Here is a 20883-nt window from a genome sequence, read left to right as displayed (position 1 = left end):
GGCACAGCCTATAGACTTCATTACATATTCATAGGTAATAGGGAGCCACATATGATATAGCTCCCCCTCCCATCTATCTAAAGTGCTAACAGGTGGGAAACTGGCAGCTAACAAGTGCTTCCAACAGCCTCCCGACAACCGAGAAATCCCAGTGCAGCAGAATGTCAGGCAGGTGCTATTCATGGAAATTATGTGAACGCCGACTGTATCTTAGTGCACATGGAGGTTGTTTTGTTTTTTTTAACCATCCATGTGGATGATATAGAAGAGAGAATCTGAATTATTGTGTGAAATGTTTAATTAAATGAGAATGAGAACAAGCTCCAGAGATTAATCATGAGTATATTTTAATAGACAAGTGCACAGCTTGCACACATGCCTCTTTCATCTCAGTCATATTGGTAGGAATTGTACAGTGCAAGAGGGAGGTTATAGCTACAATGGAAATCACCCATTTGCTTTTCTTTTAGTTCGGTATACCAAATATGCAAAGAGCTTTGTTAGTGAGAGTATCTGGTGTTCACACATGGAAAAAGTGTGAGGTTAAATTTGTCTGTGGGGGGTGTTTGGCAAGAGTAAAGAAGTATGGAATAAATGATTTTTTTTTTTTTTTTTTGGAAAAGAGCAAACACACACACAAAAGTGTTGCCTGGAGGTAAAAGATGTACGGAGGCATGCACAGTCAATCCGGGCAAGGAATGAGGATGAAAAGCATCAATGCAAAAGGGAAGGAAGATGTTTTGTTGTAGGGAGCTGTGGGCCTGATGCAGCTAGATAAATAGGATGCTATTTATAATTGGTGCAGTCAGTGCTCTGCTGAATTGACTAGTAATAGAGAAAGATGCTCAGACACCTTGTGTCTGCATGCTGGGAACTCACCAGCAGCCTAGCAGATGTCACTATAAAGACTTGAAAACTTGAAGGCCTGGAAAACATTATTGGTAACAGTGAATTCCCACTGGCTTCAGTGGGAATTATATCCATCTATCCATTTTCTATAGCCACTTATCCTCACAAGGGTCGCAGGCTTGCTGCTGCCTATCCCAGCTGGCTTCAGGCAGTAGACGGGGGACACCCTGAACTGATTGCAGGTCAATCGCAGGGCACACAAAGATGAACAACAATTCAAGCACCCAATCACGCCCATGGACAATTTAGTATGTCCAATACACCTGCAATGCATGTTTTGGGAGTGTGTGAGGAAGCCGGAGTGCCTGGAGAGAACCCACGCGGGCTCGGGGAAAAGATACAAAGTCCAAACAGAAAGGCCAGAGCAAGGTGGATTTGAACTCAGATCCCTGAACTGTGAAGCAAACGTGCTAAACACTGCTCCACCGAGCCGCCGTGGGAATTATCGTCAACTGGAAATTGATCACACTGCTTAGATTTTTTTTTCAATTTAAAAAAAAAGAGACAGGTAAAAAAAATATATAAAATAAAAGAAGTATAATATTACATGATGTGAAAAGACAAATAAACTTGTTTAGATTAAAGTTTGCTCTGATTCCTAATCTTCCCTTATGTTTCTCTAGCAAATCAGGGTGTCATGAGATAATGAAATAGTATGTAAGCTTTAAATTGAAACACATTCAAATCCATGTTGCGCAAGCTTTTATCGGTCGTACTTAAGAACAAAAAATGAAAATCATTTTTATTTCTGCATCAAAACTATGACCAAAATTTGCTAATTCGATTTATTGTAGAGATGTTAAGTACCAGCCAAAATTTCTGAAACACCTTCAAATTCAAATTGTCTCAAATATTGTGAGAGTTCTGATCTGCAAGCTCTTGTAGGTCATGAAATACAACCCACATTATGAAGATGACTAAGAGAATACCAAGAGGAACACTGTATTATGATTATTATTACTATTATCTTTAAAATTAGTAATAGCAGGGTTAGGGCTGCAACTAACTCTTTTTTAGTTGTCAATTAATTAAAAAAAAGAACATTTTAATTCTAATTTACATATATGTTTACATACATTGTGAGGAATTGCATTTGGGTATTAATTTTGAGTTTGCATCCATTGTAGCTAGCTTAAAAAGTAGCAGTTGTCCAGATGCTGTTTTTGTGGAAAAGTTCACATTCCTTCCAAATCAAAACTTAATATATGTAAAACAGACTCTTGCAAAACAGACTGAAGTAGTATGATTAATATTTGCACATCTATAGATTAAATTGTTCATTAGTTTGAATTGAAAATAGTTTTGAATAGAAAATCTATTCAGAATTCAATCAGATCCCCAAAAATCAAAATCAAATCATGAGACAGTCAGATTCCCACTACTAATACATACATATACATCATATAAATACATATTATATATGCATATACATATACAATTGTACTCATATAAAGAGAAAAAGAGAGAGAGAGAGAGAGAGAGAGAGAGAAAGGAGAGAACTAGTGTTCTATCCATTAATTAATCCAAATTCAGCTGGGCTATGATCTGGTTCGCCTTTGACTCCAATGAGGAAACTGGAACTTAAGAATTCAATGAGGAGTCAGTCAGATTATGAAAGGATTTTTGAGCTTTCCAAAAGTCAGAAAATATTCATACTTTATGGGAGTGCTCAAGGAAATGGAAAAATGCAGGCTCTCACATTCCACTTTCCAAAAATGAGCAAATGGAAAGAAAATGACTACTCAGTAAGAATAAAGAAGAGGCTTCAAACTTGGAAAGTTTGAGCACAAGATAAAATGGGCTATCTAAGATCGTAGCAGACCAGCCTTGAGACAAAAAGCGATAAGGACCGAAGCCATCAACACAAAGATATAAGGAATGGAGAGCAGAAGATTGTTGGCAGATTCGCAGAAGGAAACTAGTAAAAGCAACGGAGTCAGCAGCAAGGTGGGACTACAGGAGGAGAAATAAGGACTAGGTAATAAGATGGTAATGTAACAACAAAGGAGTGAGCGCCCTGCGGGGGGAGCTATGCTACAGCATGTTGCTTCAAATGAAAGAAAATGAAAAAAAAAATCTCATTTTCATATCGTTGACCAAAGCAGAGTGCTTCCAGGTCAATAAACAGAATTGCTCACAAAAAAAAAAAACTGATGTATGCGACATGAGGTAGGCGTGATGACAAGCGTCAAAAAAAAGACAAGGTCTGCTGGCCTGCAACGCAGCAAAGGATGTCATGCCGAGAGGCAAGAGGAAATTGAAATATAATGCTGCAGCAAAGAAAGCGTGAGGGCGAACAGAGGTCTTTGCAATGACACAACTTTTAGTAGGGCGGAAAGGCAAAGGGGGTGATAATGGAGACCTCCAATATGTATACATTATTACTCAAGGCAATGAGAGCTGGAGAGCAATGGCACTCGATGGATCTTGCATCTGTCAGGAGAGAACGACTGGGAGAGGTTGAGGGGCTGTCAGAGAGAATACCGGGCGATGAGAGGCGCATCATCGAAGTGTTATATTAAGGGGGGGCGCTTGAAAAATCCTTTTATCTCCAAAGGATGTCAAGAATAAGCCACTGTGAGGGAACAAGGAGGGAAATAAAAGCAAGCTTAAGATGCTGGCTGAACCTGCGGGGATTGTGGGATATTTGTGCAGCTGCAACAAAGGTGTGTCATGTTGCACAATAAAGCTATTAATGTGTTGGATGCAGAAGAAAGAAGACATGGAGAAATTAGATCATATAAATCAAACAATTGGGGGGAGGGGTGTTAAAAGTAACCTCAATAATCAAGCATATCCAAGCTAGAATTTGGAGTTCAACCATAATTTTCAGGAAAGCTGTGTTTTCAATTATGGGGTGAGATTTGTCTCAAAATTATTCATACAATAATATTCTTATAATATTATTCACACGACAATATTTGTGATTATCAGATATACAAATATGTCTTTTTTCAGGTCTATAAGGATATACAGCTGTTTTTCGAATGCTGTGTGGGTGCATTTATCATGACTTATCATTTATCTTTGCTTGTAAATTGTAGAATGTGCCTGTTGTGGATCAGTTTCAAATAGACTTTACACCATCAGGATTTTTGGGGCCAATCACAATCACTAATCAGGAAGCTTTAAAAATAACCGCTCACTGATCCGATCACAGGATGGGGTCCTATGTCTATTTAAGTCATTTGTTTATTGACTGTATATACTTGTACAGTATACTATTTACAAACTATCAACTAATATATTTTTACCAAGGAAAGTATTTATGCCACGGTTTCTCAATCTCTGTCGGAAAGTGACGGAGAGGCATGGATAAAAACAACAATGATCTCAAGAAGCCTTTCAAGAACTGGCCTGACATGAAGCGATAAACCCATCGAGTAAAACTAAAACAACCTGAGACAAAAACACTTGATGCAACAACCTACTGTAAATGAATTATTAGAAGTACTTTACAGCAACAATACTCCAAATAAGGAATTGATGCTACAGCAAATATTCCTTCAAATCTATTAAATGAATAGTCACAGTGCATATTTGCAGAACCAATCAGTGAAATCAGTGAACGCTTGGCAAATTATGAAATCAGCGCAAATCACAGATTTTGCATGAATTACCAAATGTTGTGCGATCACGATCAAGCTGATTGGATCGGTGTGAAGTCTAGTTTCAAGATATTCACACACACGTCCCAACATTCACATATGTTGAAAGGCCATCCCAACACACTTCATGTACAATAAAAGATGTTATAATGGAGCCAGTTAGAACTTTCACAATGGAATTAATCTAAATATTTTATATAAAAATATACAAATAAAAAAATATTAAAAATACTGTCTAAAAATTTGGTGACGAGTCCACCAGATGGGAAAGTGAGTAGTGTTAAAAAAGGCATTTTAAGGGTGAGCATCTTTCCACAGAAAATAATTCAATACGGTTCTCGCTACATGGTCTTTGAAACAAATCAAGGACAGTTCAATTTGACAGTGCAACAGTTTGATTCGGTTCGACTGAGAGGGATAGCAATTTGAGTCAATATGGTATAGCTCAGTTCGAGAGAGTATATTTATAGACTTTATTGTTGTCATTTTACATGCATTTGAATGAACACATTAATGTGCCATATAGCCTCTTGAGACTCTTGCTATTTTTTTTTCTCAATTCTTTAATCGTAAGTGTTGAATAATTTAACTTGACATTGTTGGGCACAATTCAAAGGCGCAGTCGAGAACAAAGCGCATCCAGCTGATTGTTGTAGTGGCTCAGAGGACCTTCAGGCGTGGATTGTGTTAGCAGTGGCACAGGCTAATTGGGTTTCATTGCTAATTAGTTCAATTAATTAGGGAATGGAGTTGAGACCAAAAGCACTCCATCAGGTCATTTGAGGATTATGCAAAGTGGTGGCGGGAAGAAAGTCGTGGGAAGAGTTGAGGATTTCATTAATCAAGGTATTTCAGCCACAGATGGGGTTTCCCTCCCTAAAGAAGTGATCAATAGTTTGTTTTTTTTAATTAAATGTATATGAATTGTCTAACTCCCGAAGATCTGCCAAAAATTGTCATTTGTATGCTATAGTCATCTTGGGTCTTGAAGGAATCAACACAATAACACATCTAAGCAGAGACATTTATCAAATTTACCTATTGGTAAATAAAGGTCAGCAATCACAGAGCAGTCCCTCCTTCCGCAGTAAACTTGTGATGATTGTCTTGGAACGTATCAAAGTGAATGCCTGAAAACTTCTTCAGACACCTCCACAGTATCCTTACTGCCAAATATCCATAACAACTAGGACAGCTTCGGTTTTGTTATCATAAAAAAGCCTGTTCTGGAACAAGTTAGGAGTTCAGCATCAGTTACCATGGCGATGCTTCCAGCTGAAAAGCAAACCATTGCCATGACAGCCAAGATTCCTCACTAGCATTGGAGAAGCAGTAAACCAAATGCAGCAGAACCTTTTCATTACATGTTCACTTTTTTTCCTTAATGAGGACCCAGCACATTATTTCAGGAAAACTGTGCCTCAAAAGTTGCACAAAGATGCCATCAAAACAAGTGGCATTGAGCATCTTCACTCAACTTGAGTGTTTTGCATTGTTGTTAATTATAGAACCTTCCATCCATCCATTCTCTATAGTTGCTTATCCTCACAAGGATCGCAGTATATAGAAATCTTTTGTAGCAAAGCAATGTTCCACAGCAAATTAAGGTACTTATTTATTCATATTTTTTTACACTTGTGTGTCAATTAAGATAAAGCCTATTCTACCTCTGAAACCCTGCCAATTTTCAATCTCTTAATAGCGTCATATCACAGCAAATCCTTTCAAATTGCTTGTCATTTATAGCTTAACATGAGAAAACTAAAAATGACAAGAAATACAACATTTATTATGTTTAAAAAAAACTGCATCTGACAGATGTAAAAGAGTCTTACTAGATGCAATAGAACCAACTTGAAAGAGCCTTTCTCTGATTATATCTAGCTTGGCTAATGAAATCAAATCAATCACATATTAAGGGAACCAGTGGACCGAATAAAGATCTAGCTAATTTTGTCATTTTCCAAGCTGATGCCTATTGTTGTTTTTAATCTGCCTTAAAAGTCTTACGAAACGATGGAAGAAAGAAACGTGAAACGAAGTGGAAGAAACAGGGGATGAAATGAACAGAATAATGACATGCAAATTATTCATTTGCCCATCAGATATGGATGAGTTACTTTTTAAAATGGGTCTTATTTTTAGATCAAATATACCGTGATATAGCTCTAAATACATTGCCATCTTGAAGTATCTCCTATGTGTGTTTACTTGTTTACAACTGTTGAACTGTGATCAAACAGAACATAAGCATTTAGTATTAGTCAAAATTTTAGCACCTGCTTGATTAGTGATATTCATTCCTTTTTTTTTCTGTTGTGGTGCAGCGTTAATGAAGCATTTACAGTGTGTTTGTAGTTTATCGTAATCAAACGCCCGAAGCGAAGTTTTACCTGCGTTGTGGATGAACCATTAAAATGTCCCTCAAAATTAATGTATTGTACTATATTAATAAAAAAAAGACCAGAAGGCTATCAAAGGTATTTATGCTGCCACTTTCCAAAGTTCAAAATATACAATAAAGGAAAAAAATATTATTTTAAGATTTACATTAAGTTCACATGTTTTATGATGTAACTTGAAAACCGTAGTCACCACACTTACTTACATTTATCTGCATCTACACTTTGCTCCTCTCCAAGTGAATCAACGGTAGCGAGTGTGGATCCTCTCCATGTTTATGTTCTTCATGTTTATGCTCCAGGGCAGTGGTGGTAAGTATGTACCTTCTTAAAGCAGCAACTGACTCATGGACTTTTGAAAAAACAAAAAACAAAACAAACAAAAAAAAAAATACAACTAAAGCACATCTTTATTAATAATCAATACATTGATTGGATTTACTTCATGCCTAAATAAAAAGAATAAAAAAAACATGTTCTGAGTCTAAGTTATTTTCACACTTAGAGCATACTTTATCTTTCTCATGGATCAGTAGCATTCAGAATACCGTATTAGCAAAAATTCCATGTTCCATCGTTTTCAGACAAGCTCCAATGTCAACGAATCATTATACCACCCTCATAACCTATACATGATGAATCTATCACAAGTCTGGGCAGGAATCTGCATAAATAAAAAAAAGTCTAAGTCCGGGCAATTTAAAAAGGAATTGCTTGTGAACGGGAAAGTCGGCCTGTAGTGCAGATCGGCATTTGGAAGATGCGGCATTCATCACTGCATTTGTATTTGTTCTTAACTGAATCCATGCACTTCACTTCTGGCATACAGTAGTTCAACAAAATAATGAATATTATCTTCAAGATGAATGAGAAGTAGGCAACAATTATACCCTCATCACTTTGATTTCTCATAATTTTCCAAAGCACTGTGATCTTCCATCATTGAATAACATCTCAGCAAAAAAGCAGTCTAGCAGCCCTCCCACATCACGCATACCTAATTAGGACCAGCTGGCATGCTCTTGCGACTTATCAGAAGTTAAATCTAAGAGGACAGGTGCGAACTGTTTTTTGGAGAGCTCCTCATGCATACAGCATAGAATTTTCTTAAGAAAAAAATGATAAAAAATGTGGCAATGTGTTGGTCGCCGTGTAAACAGTGTTTCAAGTGTCTTACCTCTACAAAGAGGAAGCAGGGTACAATGTAGGTGCTTTTCTTTTGATAGCTGCTGTCACTGAGAAGTTTCATCTCCCGCCTCTGGGCCGCCAGTCGTGTGTCAATCATCTGTAAAGGTCAATAGAAAAGTTTCAGATCGTTTAATTTGTCTTGTATGTGTAAACTAATTAGATTACGGAATCAATCAAGACTCTCAAATTGAAAGCACTTTCAGCAAATAAAATGGTCAAATTTTGGCACTAGAATTTTTAGATTTACCAGCAACTCTACAGAGATCTGGGCTCCAACCTTTGCAATTTGGCACCCTGAAATTGTTTGTATAAGGCACACAATGTCTTTCTGATTTTTTCTTTTTAAATGTACCAAATGTCATCACGATTGTAAAATCACTTTATATACTGCTTATCCTGTTGAGGGTCACGGGGGACCTGGAGCCTATTCAATATGTTATTGGATTGGTCACCACAATTACAAGACACAAACAGAAACGCGAGATAAATCCCAATAACATTCAAATATGCATTGTCGGAACCGCACCTATGCTGCCCAAACAGATGTCATAGACGTGAACCACTAATTTGTCAGTAATTGATGATTAATTCATTACTAATTGTGAACTTTGACACTAAAAGTCATTCCCTGAGAAGAAATAGAATATATGACTCTGTACATGAACAAAGGCATCATTCTTCATTATTTAGTGGCACAGCTTTCTATTATTACAGTAACATTGAGACAATTGAGCACACAAATACGAGTGTCCCCTTTGCTGATGTGTCTTGATTTATAAATAATTTTTTTCTATTCAGTGCTCACAGTTTCGTTGTATATCTGTGTACAATGAAAATGAAGACATTCTATTCTAAACACTTTAGCGCGGTGAATTGAGGCAATGAGTTAACCAATGATGAACTTTTAACTGTAAGTCTAGCAGTTGCAAATTGTGTCCACAAAGCAGAGATAAAATATAACTAAGTACTGATGTGTGTTCTATTTGTATGTGATACAGCAGCATTTATGCTTGTTTGATTACAGTATTGCTGAAATAGTAATGCAATTTTACATTAGCCCATCATTTTCTATTTTATGTTAGCATGAAGCTGGTAAACAGATTTTCGAGTGATGATTATAGCAGTGATGCTCTGTAATTGAAAGTACTTAAAATGACAGTCATTGGTGATGAACAATATAATGTATTCTTTCATTTGGAGAATAGTTAGCAGGTTGCCATATTAAGCAATGCACAATTAGGTGGGTCAAAACCAAGAAGAAACAAAAAGTGTAGGAAATAAACCCAGATGCAAGGTATTAAAAGTAGGGGAAATAAGGAACCCAAGCTGAAATACTGCTTGTGCCACAACAATATACAACAAAAATGTTGTGTTTTCAGTTTAATGAGGGTGTGTGCTTGAGCAGAGCAGATATTAATAGCTATCAATCCGAATACTTGAATGTGTCCGGACTTAATTTAAAAGCGTGGCGAACTGACACTCCAACATGAAGCTCATGCAAAGATTCCTGAACAGTAAACATAATTTTGGTAAGAGGAAGAAAAGAAGCTAAGAATAACCCAGAACATGATGCTGCTGGGATTGGGAAAATACGCAACTATGCCACTTCCTTGTTTAATTCGCAGGGGTTACAGATGAGGTGGAGTGGCTTATGATCTGAAATATATGGTAAATCAACTTACATGTTTTTACATGAGATCATGCCTTGTTTGAAACACTCAATTATTTATTTCTCAACTATTCTTGATTGCTTTGCATGCATGCTGATGATGATGATTATGGTTGTCAACAACCCATTATATCGCACCCAAAGTAGGTTGTTCTATGCTGGACAGCACATTTGTCTCAAAAACAAGATGATACATGAATAATCCCCAAAGGCAAAATTCTGTGACATACAAATAAATGCTCCACAACATAATGGATCCTCCACCATCAAACCATATAGGTGTTTTTAATTTTATTTTTTTGCAAGAAACAAAAATACTGTATTTGCGTTTTGTCTATCCACACATTCTTTCAGATGGACACAGATATGACCAGAAAGTAATGGACAAAGACCAGTTCAATCAACATGTTGATTCATATGATCAGAAATCTGTTATATTTTTATGTACATCCATCCATAGATGTATTGCACAAACACATCTACCAACTACTGTATATTGGGGGGAACCAGAGGTAATAGTGAAAGCATAGAAGTGATGATCAAAAACAAAAAGCCTGGTGGAAAGAGATAAGAGAGACAAAAAGTCATGATGCAGACAATGGGAGAGAGAGAGTGAACGCTCGCAGACTCAGCAGTGGGAAATAATAGCAAGATAAAACGGTAAAAGTTCAGGGAAAACTGTGCCACTTCCAAGAGGTACCCCTAAGTGAAACAAAAGAATGAATAGGAGGTAAAAAGAGGAAGGGCCATCTTTGAAAATGGAGGAATTTCTCACATGAAAAGGGACAGTCTCAGCTTTGGTAAAAAGTGATCCTTGCTGCAATCAGATAGCACACAATACTCACAAAATAGAACTATAAAATCATATTTTTATCAACCACCAGCTAAATTTCAATATTCTAGATTATTTTTCATTCCCTCGCATATGAATTGTATTTGATTATCTCAACGATGACAACTTTAGTGGGTATATCTTCTGCTGCCTAGTCAGCCTTTACCTTGATTGATGGTAGTTACTGTTTGAGGGGGGATTACAGAGCACAGAGCACTTGAACACCAAAGATAGGAGTGAATTAATGTTGAAATTTAAGTTCCTTGATTTGTCTCAGTTAATTCTTCTTTGCAGGCTCGTGTATACCACTAGTTTGTGGCTTTCTCATTTAGGTTCCTGGTTTTGTAATGGAAATTTACCTGTGTAGTGCTTTTATGCAGTCTGCAGTAGTCTAATCACAGATTTTTTTTTATTTTTTTTTTAATCACACTATAGACTGTTGTATTGACGAAAACAAACAACTTCTATTTGTGGTCCTAGTATGCCGAGCCGATACCATATGGGTGGTATAGTGCAGGTCATTTACTGATGCAGCTAATATGCCACTGCTGCAGCATTCTAACATTTGGATGGATGGACAGAAATGAAGTCAGCAACCCTAGTGAGACTAAGCAGCAAAAGAAAATGAATGGATGGGACAGAAATTAAGAACACAGTATATGAGTTTAAATCTTTATCGACAAACAACCATATACTGTGAAGTAAAAACCCTGTGAGGACCGTTGTTTTCTTCCATTGTTGCTCTTTGTTGTCACAAAACAACTAATTTGTTCAAAGATGAGTAAATTTAACTGTTATCAGTGTACTCATTGAGGTGGAAAACCAACTACCCGAAAATGAGGCAAGTATATAGCGCTTCAGAGTCCAGCGGAAAATTGTAGACATGAATATCATGGGACCTACTTTTACCTATCAATATCCTACATTGTAGCTGTTCATTTGTTGATTTTGCAAGTGATAGATGAACACTTTGCTCAGGTCTGTTCTCCCTGATTGCTCTTGTTGAGCCACAAAAGTCCTTCGTGGATGTTGATGGCCTCATTTGTGTGACTTACTGACAAGCCATTAGGGATTCCACGAAGCTTAGTGACAGGCTTTGCTTCAAACCAATTGAATCAAGGTTGTTTCACAAAAGAAGGTGAACCACTTATTGGTGTGTCACATTTCACATTAGACGAATCACCTATCTTGTGGTTCCAGCAAGGAACCTTCCTTTCAGGTATGGAAACCAATTTGTGTTGGGTTGAAAGCCTCTGAATGGTTCCTAATTTGATATGTGAAGCAGAAAAGCTCTCGTTCCCAGCTGCTGAAAAAGGGGTCACACAGAATTCCAGCCTTCACCTTGGCTGAGTAGTAGGGTTTATAATTATGCTCTATGCACACATAAACAATGTACTGAATACTGTACTCATGGGAAAGATGATACAGGTAGTTACGGAATCATTATTCGTGCTATCTGATCTTATACCTTTATGCCCCCCTTATTGCTGCAGTTCAGTCTGCCTCATGAGAGATACTAATTCATTATCATGGCTGTGACTTTATTCACTATTAGCTGAGCCCCAGTTCATAGAGCTTTTAACATGTTTAATAGCATTCACTAAACCTATGAGATAACAACTTGCAATGATACAGTAAGTGGCGACTATGTGTTCGCCAATTTACGGTAACAACCATGAAACAAAAGGACATATTGCAATTTGACCTGCAATAAATACCCTCTTAAGGAAAAATACAATAAAGGGGTTGGGGGTTTGATTGGTGGCCGTAATTTGAGTCAAATATATTTCCTCGAATATTAGCCTTGGGTGGTAATGGCCCCATTTAATTTCCCTACTAAAAGGTGGTTACTCAAGATGGCTGTAAGCACAAAATTACAAAATAACATGACAAGCCATGTTGGAAAATGCATTGGTGAGAAAACTTTTAAGGTGTTTTTGTTTTTTATATTTGGTACAAACACAGTAAAGACAGATATCTCCCTTTTTTAAACGTGATATGTTTTAATTCAATTTGTATTCATTAGGGATTTTGTTACACTGTAAATAGTGTACATTTAAATAACCCTTTGAACAAATATGCAAATCTAAATATATCTGCACGCATGAAACACCTCCCTCCTAATAAATACCTTACCATAAATCAATGCCCAATTGTACTAAAAAATATTCCGAAGCCACCATACGAGGAAATACAGCATGCTTACTTGTACCATGCAGTGATAAACTGACAGCTGTTCTAAGGATTTTGTCAGACCAAAACCACCATAAATGAAGAATTGTTGACAAAGGCACTCATGAAGTTGTGCTGGTAATGCACTGTTTGGCTTTTTTATGTATCAATCATCTCAAGCAAGAGATGCCATCAGACATAAAGCTAGCGTGACTGATTGGACTCTGTTGCCGTTGTCCGTGTCTCTCACTTTGATGCGCTTCCATCGGCTCTCCTTGGGCACAAAGGAGTCAGTTCACTATATCGCTGGTGCACGCACATGCAAGCTGACAAGCCCATGCTGTTTTAGATTGTAATATCGGCACATCTTTGTCCATTGGATTAACACAAAAAATAACAAACAGAAGTCATACAAAACACAGGTAAACTTGGCTATCAATCCAACAAGTGGCACAAAATATATACAAAATATTGTTCCACACTTAGAACTCACCTTCAACCTCTGGCTGTTTCAAGCTGTCACAAGGGCTTCCTTGAAGTCATCCACTCTAGCAGGATTTGCTCTAGCAGTCCATTCTGTGGTTCTGTCTCTGGTCTCTCTCAAAGCACAACCTCTTCTCACTTCAGCCACTAGATCGCTGAAAAGTCGGATAGGCTCGGAGTTAGCAGTGAGCCTCTTTGCCCGTGCCCGATACCATGTACCCTCCCACCCTTTGTATATGTCTGCAGTCTGCGGTTAGGTCATCGAAATGAACATGATGATCTTCAACAGCACTTCAAGGCTAATTAGTCAAGTACAGGGGATCCACTGGCTAAGCGAGAGAGAGAGAGAGAGAGAGAGAGAGAGAGAGAGAGAGAGAGACGCTGGTGGTTATCGTCGCTGGCGAATACAAGAGGATGAAGAGGGGGAAAAAAGAGAGGCGGATGGAGAGAAAGTGTGTGCGCATCTGCAAGCATGTGTGGGAGCAGAGAGGCGGAGAGAAGTAGAAAAAAAGACGGAGGGTGGGAAATGGGAATAAGAAAATGTGACAGTAGGAGACGAGACGGAGCACATGAAATGGTCAGCGTGTGCACCAGGGAGTGAGGTACGAAATTAAAGCAAGATGTGGAAAATAAGAGATGGGGCTTAAATGGAAGACACCCTGCACTTTAGTGCCTCCTAAGACCACAATTGTCAGACCGCACAGCAGATCGAAAAGGTCCATACCTTCAGTTTCAAATACTAGGGTTTTCTGATATGAAAAAATAATGAGAACAAGATAAATCATTTCCAAACTTTTTAGTCCATTAATGTGGCCCATAAACATAATGTGAACTTTATGAGGGGAAAAGTAAATATAAATAAATAAATAACTGAAATAATGTAAGGTATACCCAAACTGCGAGGTAAAAAGACTCTGAACATCCAAGTACAAACCAAAAACGATGGAGCAGAAAGCATGAAGGAAAAACACCGGCTGGAAAGCAACACTACAGATGTCGAAGAATAACCCATAGTCATTCTCCTGCTCCTGCTCCTGCGGTACTTAAGAAGGCCCCTGATAAGAGTCAGGTGTGTGGCCGGTGACTCCAATTCCTCGTGGATGGAAAACTTCTCCGCCTCTTAAAAAAACAAAAACAAAAAAAAAAACACAGGAACGATTTACGAGAGACATGACATAATGTGATTGCACAAGTGTGCACACTGTCTTATAACTGTGATATGACCGACCGCCACATCAAACTCATGTTGGGTGAAAGTCAGCACCTGCCACCATTTAAAGTGCCTCTGAGTAATTCTTAATAAATTTCCGATAGTATAGTACAGTGGTTCTCAAATGGGGGTATGAATACCCCTTGGGGATACGTGAAAGTACAGACAGTGAACATTTCTTTTCAAATTAGGAACAAATAAAATGGAACATGAAGAGTCATAGTAACGCAAGTTATCGGCAGATGAGCCAATGGTGAAACAAATGATGTAACACGATCTGTCTTCTGGAGTTGCTGAAAAAAATACACTTAGAGATACCACTTCATATATAGCTTTAAATATGTATAGCTTCAAAAAAATTAATCAGATGCGGATGCCACAGCACTGTTTTAAGTGACCCCCCCACCCCAACAGGGATACGTCATTAGCCGGGTTTACGTGGAGATTTGTCTGATTTAAATCATTCCGAATGATCTCTGCTCATATGTTTGCATGTGAACTATCTATTCCGTGGGATTCAGTACCTACAACAAGGTTAAGAACCAATGTTTTACCTTTTATTAAATTATCTTAATACAAACAAGTTACAATCACTTTAAAAGAGGTTTTCCCCTCGCAAAAGAGTCCACTCATCAAGTAGGCTTCCCCTGACTTTGTTTAGTATACATGTATTTTGTGCAGTTTTTACTAACTGTTAATTATTCCCTTTACTCTGCCAAAGCTTCCATTTACATCTTGAAAGGGGCAGTCAAGTTAAAAATAAAACATCTTTTCAATAATAAAAGCACCTCCAACTAGTCCAAAGGTAGTGTTTTGATTAATATTGGGTTTGAGAATTCTAGATTAAGCACCAATGTCCACCCAGCTCATGGGGTGTCCATTGACATCAGTCATGACATCACAGTTGCTCAGGGCTCAGGTAACAACCAATCATGCCTCAACTTTCAACAATCACATAACCAAATCTAGAAAACAAGAAAGCCATGATTAACTAAAGAGACACAACAATTGAACAGTACACTAGATAGTACAGTAGATGAAAGTATTTTCAGATTAAAAAAAAAATTCTGACTTCTTTATGGCCAGAGTCAATCCTTTGTGATTGGATGATCGAGGAGGTGAAGGCAGAACTTCTGCCAACATATGTAACGGCTTTCACTTAATGTCGCAGAGAGATACAACTATTTTCAGTTTGCAAAAATGTGCATGTTGCCAATACAATACAATGATGGTTACACAGCATGTGAAAAAACACAACAGATCCATTCAGCCAACCTTGCTAAGACCACCGAAATCCAGAAAAGTGTGTCAAGAGATTTTATGTGAAACCTGGAATGTTTGTAAACGTGGATGTAAGTAATTCCATGTTCCAATGAATAATATTTTAGTAAATGGGGATATCTTCAGGGTCGGCGCGTTCAAACATGCTGTAATAGTGGCAGCTGGTCAAGTGTGGACATGTACCCTGGAAGACTTGTCACACAGGATTGAACTTGGTGTGGAAATCAGGCTTGAAAATAAGCGACAGAACAAGCGTATAACAACTTTTCCCCACTATGCACGATGAACATAATTTAATTATGTGGTTAAACAAATTTTGGAATTGCTGCACATTACTAACAGTTGTTGGGGGAGCACAGACCACTCATGGCAAATTAGCTTTTTTTCCTGCTAAGAATGATCAACTCTTGTGTTGTCAAAGATGGCAAGCTCCAGTTCCCATGGAAACACGTATGCAGACGCGTTTAAAGAGCACATACAGTGAAGATGAAACAAGTACCACTTGAAAATGGCCTTGCACACAGGAGAGAAAAATGAGCAAAGTTGAGAGAACCGAGAGGGGGTGGATGAATTCAACTAAGATGCCTGGGTCCTCAAATTAAATGTCAGCTAATGACTTTCAATAAACTATACTCTCATGAAGCTTAAACACTGTTTTAAATATATACATATATATACATATATACATATATATATATATATATATATATATATATATATATATATATATATATATATATATATATATATATATACACACATATATATACATATATATATATATATAAATATATATATATATATATATATATATATATATATATATATACATATATATATATGTATATATATATACATATATACACATACATATATATACATACATATATACACATACATATATACACATACATATATACACATATATATATATACATATATATATATATATATATATATATATATATATATATATATACACATATATGTGTTATGTCTTTACCCAGATAGATAGATAGATAGATAGATAGATAGATAGATAGATAGATAGATAGATAGATAGATAGATAGATAGATAGATAGATAGATAGATAGATAGAGATAGATAGATATGTCCGCAGTTTCCATAGCTAGTACAATGATAAGGCTAATGGATTTGATGAAAGAAACGATCAACTACAGCTTTAATAAACTGATTTAAGTTTTTGTCTGGTATTGGTCACCATAGTGTCACATAGTGCCTAACACTTTCCATCAGCTGAAATTTTCAAAGGGGTTGAGGAATAAAATGCGTAAATTTATTTTTGGAGAACCTCTTAAGCATTTTAGAACTATAACAGCAGTGTTCGGACATGTTTCGCTTATAATGTAAAAATATAAGTGGCTTATTAAGAACAACTGCACCAACACGTATTTTGTGGGCTTGTTGGTTATATTAAAGCAAGCTTACAATAGCTGTGGAAACATTTTTTATGAGAGAACATGCACACAGCCATACATGCCTGCAGAGGGCGGAGACGTTACACATTGGAGTTGACAGCAGTCCTGGCTAGCATTTTTTTAAAGGGCCCCTATCATAGACAGTCGACTTTTTGGAGCTTTTAAACCATGTTGATATATTAAACTAAACCAAGTGTTATTTTCCTTTTGATGCACATTCAGCACTGGCCCAGTACAAACAGATAATAAGGGACTTCCGTTCTTCTGTCACTTTTTGTCTCGTACCACCCCGCACTGCCCATGCAAGAGTAAATACACGCCCAACTTATCTGAGGAGGGAGTCACATTTTTGATTTCCCGAAGTTTTGCACCAAGTTGGCCAAACAAACGGCAACGTTTCATTCATTAGTTTCAAAGTTTTCCTGTAGAAAATGTCAAAGTGGCGAAAATGTGTGCTTGGGAGCAAGCAGCCGGACCGCGGAACTGTTGTTAGGGATAGTGGTTTCCGGAGGTCACAGTTTTGATTGGAGGACCAAGAGTTTCTGTTTGTGGTCTCTTGACACATGTTTTGCGTTGCCGCAAGTTCATTTTGATGTCAGATAAACGCCTGCAGCTCTGACTTCCATTATTGATTGCTACAATGTTAGCTTTTATAATTATTATTTTTGTTGATGGTTAGAAATTATGGTACTTAAAAAAAAATTAAAAACAGCTCATATTTAATAAGACATTACATCACCAATGCGCTACGTGTAATTTATATATTTAACTGTGGAACGTTTAAAAACACTATTGCATGTGTTTAATTGTGGAATGTTTTTAAAATAACATGATCTAGGTCCTTTAAGACATTTTCTATGTTGGTTTATTAAGATCAGATAGAGAGAAAAAAAACTCATTCAATAGCAACTAGATATGATCAAACTTAACAATATTGCTCCTTTAACTCCATCAAAAGCTCTGCTTAAACATAAGCACATTCACATATGTTCACAACAAAACAAAACATATTTTAAGCGGACGCAGGATCTGATTATGACTAACAGAAAAAAAAAATTGGCGATACAGCATTGCAAACATTTTATAGTATATATTTTATCAATTACTGGCATTTTTCTCTATTGTACCTCAGTGAAAAAAGTTTAGATATTCTTTGTTCTCTTTTGTTTTTTAAACGCTGTGAGAGTACAGTAACCTGGTATAATTATAGGAAGGTTTGCACATTTACATTTTTTAAAGGTAAAGCAACTTAAATTCCTTTGAGACTTAGACTCAATAAAACATAAAGTACATAAAGACCCTGAGGTGTTTGTTACATTAGTCAAATCAAGGTAGTTGAGTGGTTCAAGCAGTTGTTTCCTTAGCTTCGTATCACAAGCAACCTTTTGTTTATGGTGTCATGTTAGAATTCCATTGGTGTTATTTGTCTTTACCCAAGCCTGCTATTCCTACTGTACACGTTTGTAACATGGTCTCTTTCTATAAAGGCAGACACAAACGCACACAACACAAAACAAAAAGTGGCGCTTAGAAGCTTCTGGTTGTCGCGCGCATGGACACACAGTTACAAAAGCACCAGCTCGCTGCATTGTTAATGAAAAAGCACAAAAGAACAAATCCCTGAGCTGTCACAGGCATGCACAATAGAAAAAACTGTCTTCCTTTTTTGCTTACAATAAAGCTATGTGATACTAGCACATCTGTATGTGTTCTCAGAGAAGACCATCTCATGTCATTGTGGCAAAATAAGAAGGGGGCCAAGTGTAGCTGTGCTCATTTCACTCATTGTTGCTTTGAATCCCAGCCAAGGACTTTTTTTTTTTTGCTTTGAAGATATTTTATTGATTAAGAATTGGCAGGAATTTTAGCAGAGGCTGGTTAATACTGTAAGTTAACCATGCAATTGAATAAACAATCCCACTTCATCTATCTCTAAACTCAAGTGTAAACAAGGCATTCTGATCAATATTTCAGTTATGCAATGTGGCTCAAGCAGCAACATCTACCCAATTCAATGCATCACAGGGAGCAGCCATTCTGTTACTTGCTGCCTGTAAATGACTTTGTTTTCCAAAATTTTAATGAGCAGCTTGTTTCACATTTGTGATTGAAATATGATTTTTTTGACAAAACAAAAATAACATGAAACAAATGGTCCTACTGAACCGTTGTGTAAACATTATTCAAGTTGGGTGTTCAGTGCAAAGTGAATTTGATGAAATTCCATCCTTGCAACTCTTGGTAGACAACATACTGTACAGCAAAAGTGGGCAACTGTTGTTTACAATTACACGGTCATTAGTCACTTTCACTTTACTCACGCTGGAAGCCACAAGGCGGGTCATGGCGTCGGTTCAAGCGAGACAAGCATCCCAACCTGTTGAGGTTTCAACCGACATTTGGGCACTGGAAGCCGTTTGCCTGAGTGAGGAAGGGGGCGGCCTAGCTAAACTCACCACCGCCGGAGTCAGGTAACCATCGCCGACTGCCTTCCTCCTCTCACATGTTAAAGAGACGTGGGGACTGCGTGCTTGTCTGCGGGAAGGTTCTTTTTTCCTCTCTCGATGTTGCGACGTAACTTTCACGACAATTTCGTACGCCATCTTTAAGTTGCTGCTCAAACGCGTTGCTCGCTCAGGTGTGCAGGAGACGTAGATTTTTTTTTTCCACTTTCACTGTTACGGCGACCATACTTTTGGATAATTCCGCGTATTTCTTGTTGTTTAAACTCCACGCTCAGTTGGACTTTATCAAGGGAGCCGCAGGTGAGTCTCAGTTAATCTCCACATTTGAAAGTATTGCGCGTATTTCCCTTGCAAATTGTTGGCGTCAGTGTTGTGTTGACACCGTGTGATGATGGTTCATGCTGCTGGAAGCGAGCCCAAGAGTTGGACAGGCTCAACAGCTGTTAACTTGTCTGACCTGAACACTTAAACGGGGATTCAAAGTGGCACATATTATTCAAAAGTGTTTTTAGAGTAGCCTGTTGGATTTGTCTGCGATCAGGAAATCTTATAGCTTGTCTGTGAACACTTTTACGAGTAATAAAGTGCAGATCTGCAGGCTATGTTTTATGATGCAGTAGTTTATGAAACCGGGCTGTCTTTTGTCAATAACAAGCCCTAGCCCATGTGTTTGCATTTGTTTGCCTATTTAGCCCGACATGTAGGCTACCCCTCCGGTCTCTGATGACGTAGTGATGGGGTATCAGACCCATTTTTGTTTAGGACAATATTGTAGTTGCTCCTCACAGTATTACTACTCGTAAATGTATCTAATCAGTATTTTGGAGCTGATTTTAAAAAATGCCAAAAAAAAAGACTGTTCTGATCAGAATAAGGACCAATATATCTATTTAAATAACTTTTTTTTCTTCAGTAAATTCAACCCTCACTCTCCGTGAGATCGCGGGGTCAACCCTTTCCACAAATACTTAAAATGAGCATACAATTGATGCACACTGGAATGATTTAAAAAAAATTAAACGCCAAAAAATAATCCCAAAATGCTGATTAACATGAAATACAAAGAAAATAGGGTGAACACGCTGCCCACACCCAAAACAATAAATCAATGACATATGCTGTAAAACAGTGGTCCACAATCTTTTTTGTGTCATGGATTGGTTGGGACAAAAATATTCATTTTGCAGACCGGCAACTGTGGCAGGGTTGACTCACAAAACACAG

At 37.5% G+C, this 20883-nt stretch overlaps 2 protein-coding genes across 5 annotated transcripts in view; one reads left to right on the top strand and one right to left on the bottom strand.

The window, feature by feature from the left end:
* Nucleotides 1-19727, bottom strand: part of plppr2b (phospholipid phosphatase related 2b) — a 51839-nt gene extending 32112 nt beyond the window's left edge. For 2 of the 3 annotated variants that reach the window (XM_088419411.1, XM_088419413.1), the window contains exons 1-2: nucleotides 13274-13873; nucleotides 8097-8204 (exon numbers count right to left, since the gene is read on the bottom strand). In XM_088419411.1, coding sequence (XP_088275537.1) covers nucleotides 8097-8204 — 108 coding nt within the window. In that variant the 5' untranslated portion in view covers nucleotides 13274-13873. Of the gene's footprint in view, nucleotides 1-8096; nucleotides 8205-13273; nucleotides 13874-19515 lie in introns of those variants that run through there. The other variant, XM_088419410.1, reaches the window with a different exon arrangement.
* Nucleotides 19550-20883, top strand: part of palm3 (paralemmin 3) — a 38969-nt gene continuing 37635 nt past the window's right edge. The window contains exon 1 of one of the 2 annotated variants that reach the window (XM_088419409.1): nucleotides 19550-19665. The gene's annotated coding sequence lies outside the window, so the exon portion shown is untranslated. Of the gene's footprint in view, nucleotides 19666-19704; nucleotides 19960-20883 lie in introns of those variants that run through there. The other variant, XM_088419408.1, reaches the window with a different exon arrangement.

Source organism: Hippichthys cyanospilos, chromosome 7 (assembly GCF_059441005.1).
Source record: "Hippichthys cyanospilos isolate Australia breed blue-spotted pipefish chromosome 7, RoL_Hcya_1.0, whole genome shotgun sequence".
NCBI lineage: Eukaryota > Metazoa > Chordata > Actinopteri > Syngnathiformes > Syngnathidae > Hippichthys > Hippichthys cyanospilos.
The sequence above is the reverse complement of the archived record's forward strand: the minus strand, read 5'-3'. Positions and strand labels throughout refer to the sequence as shown.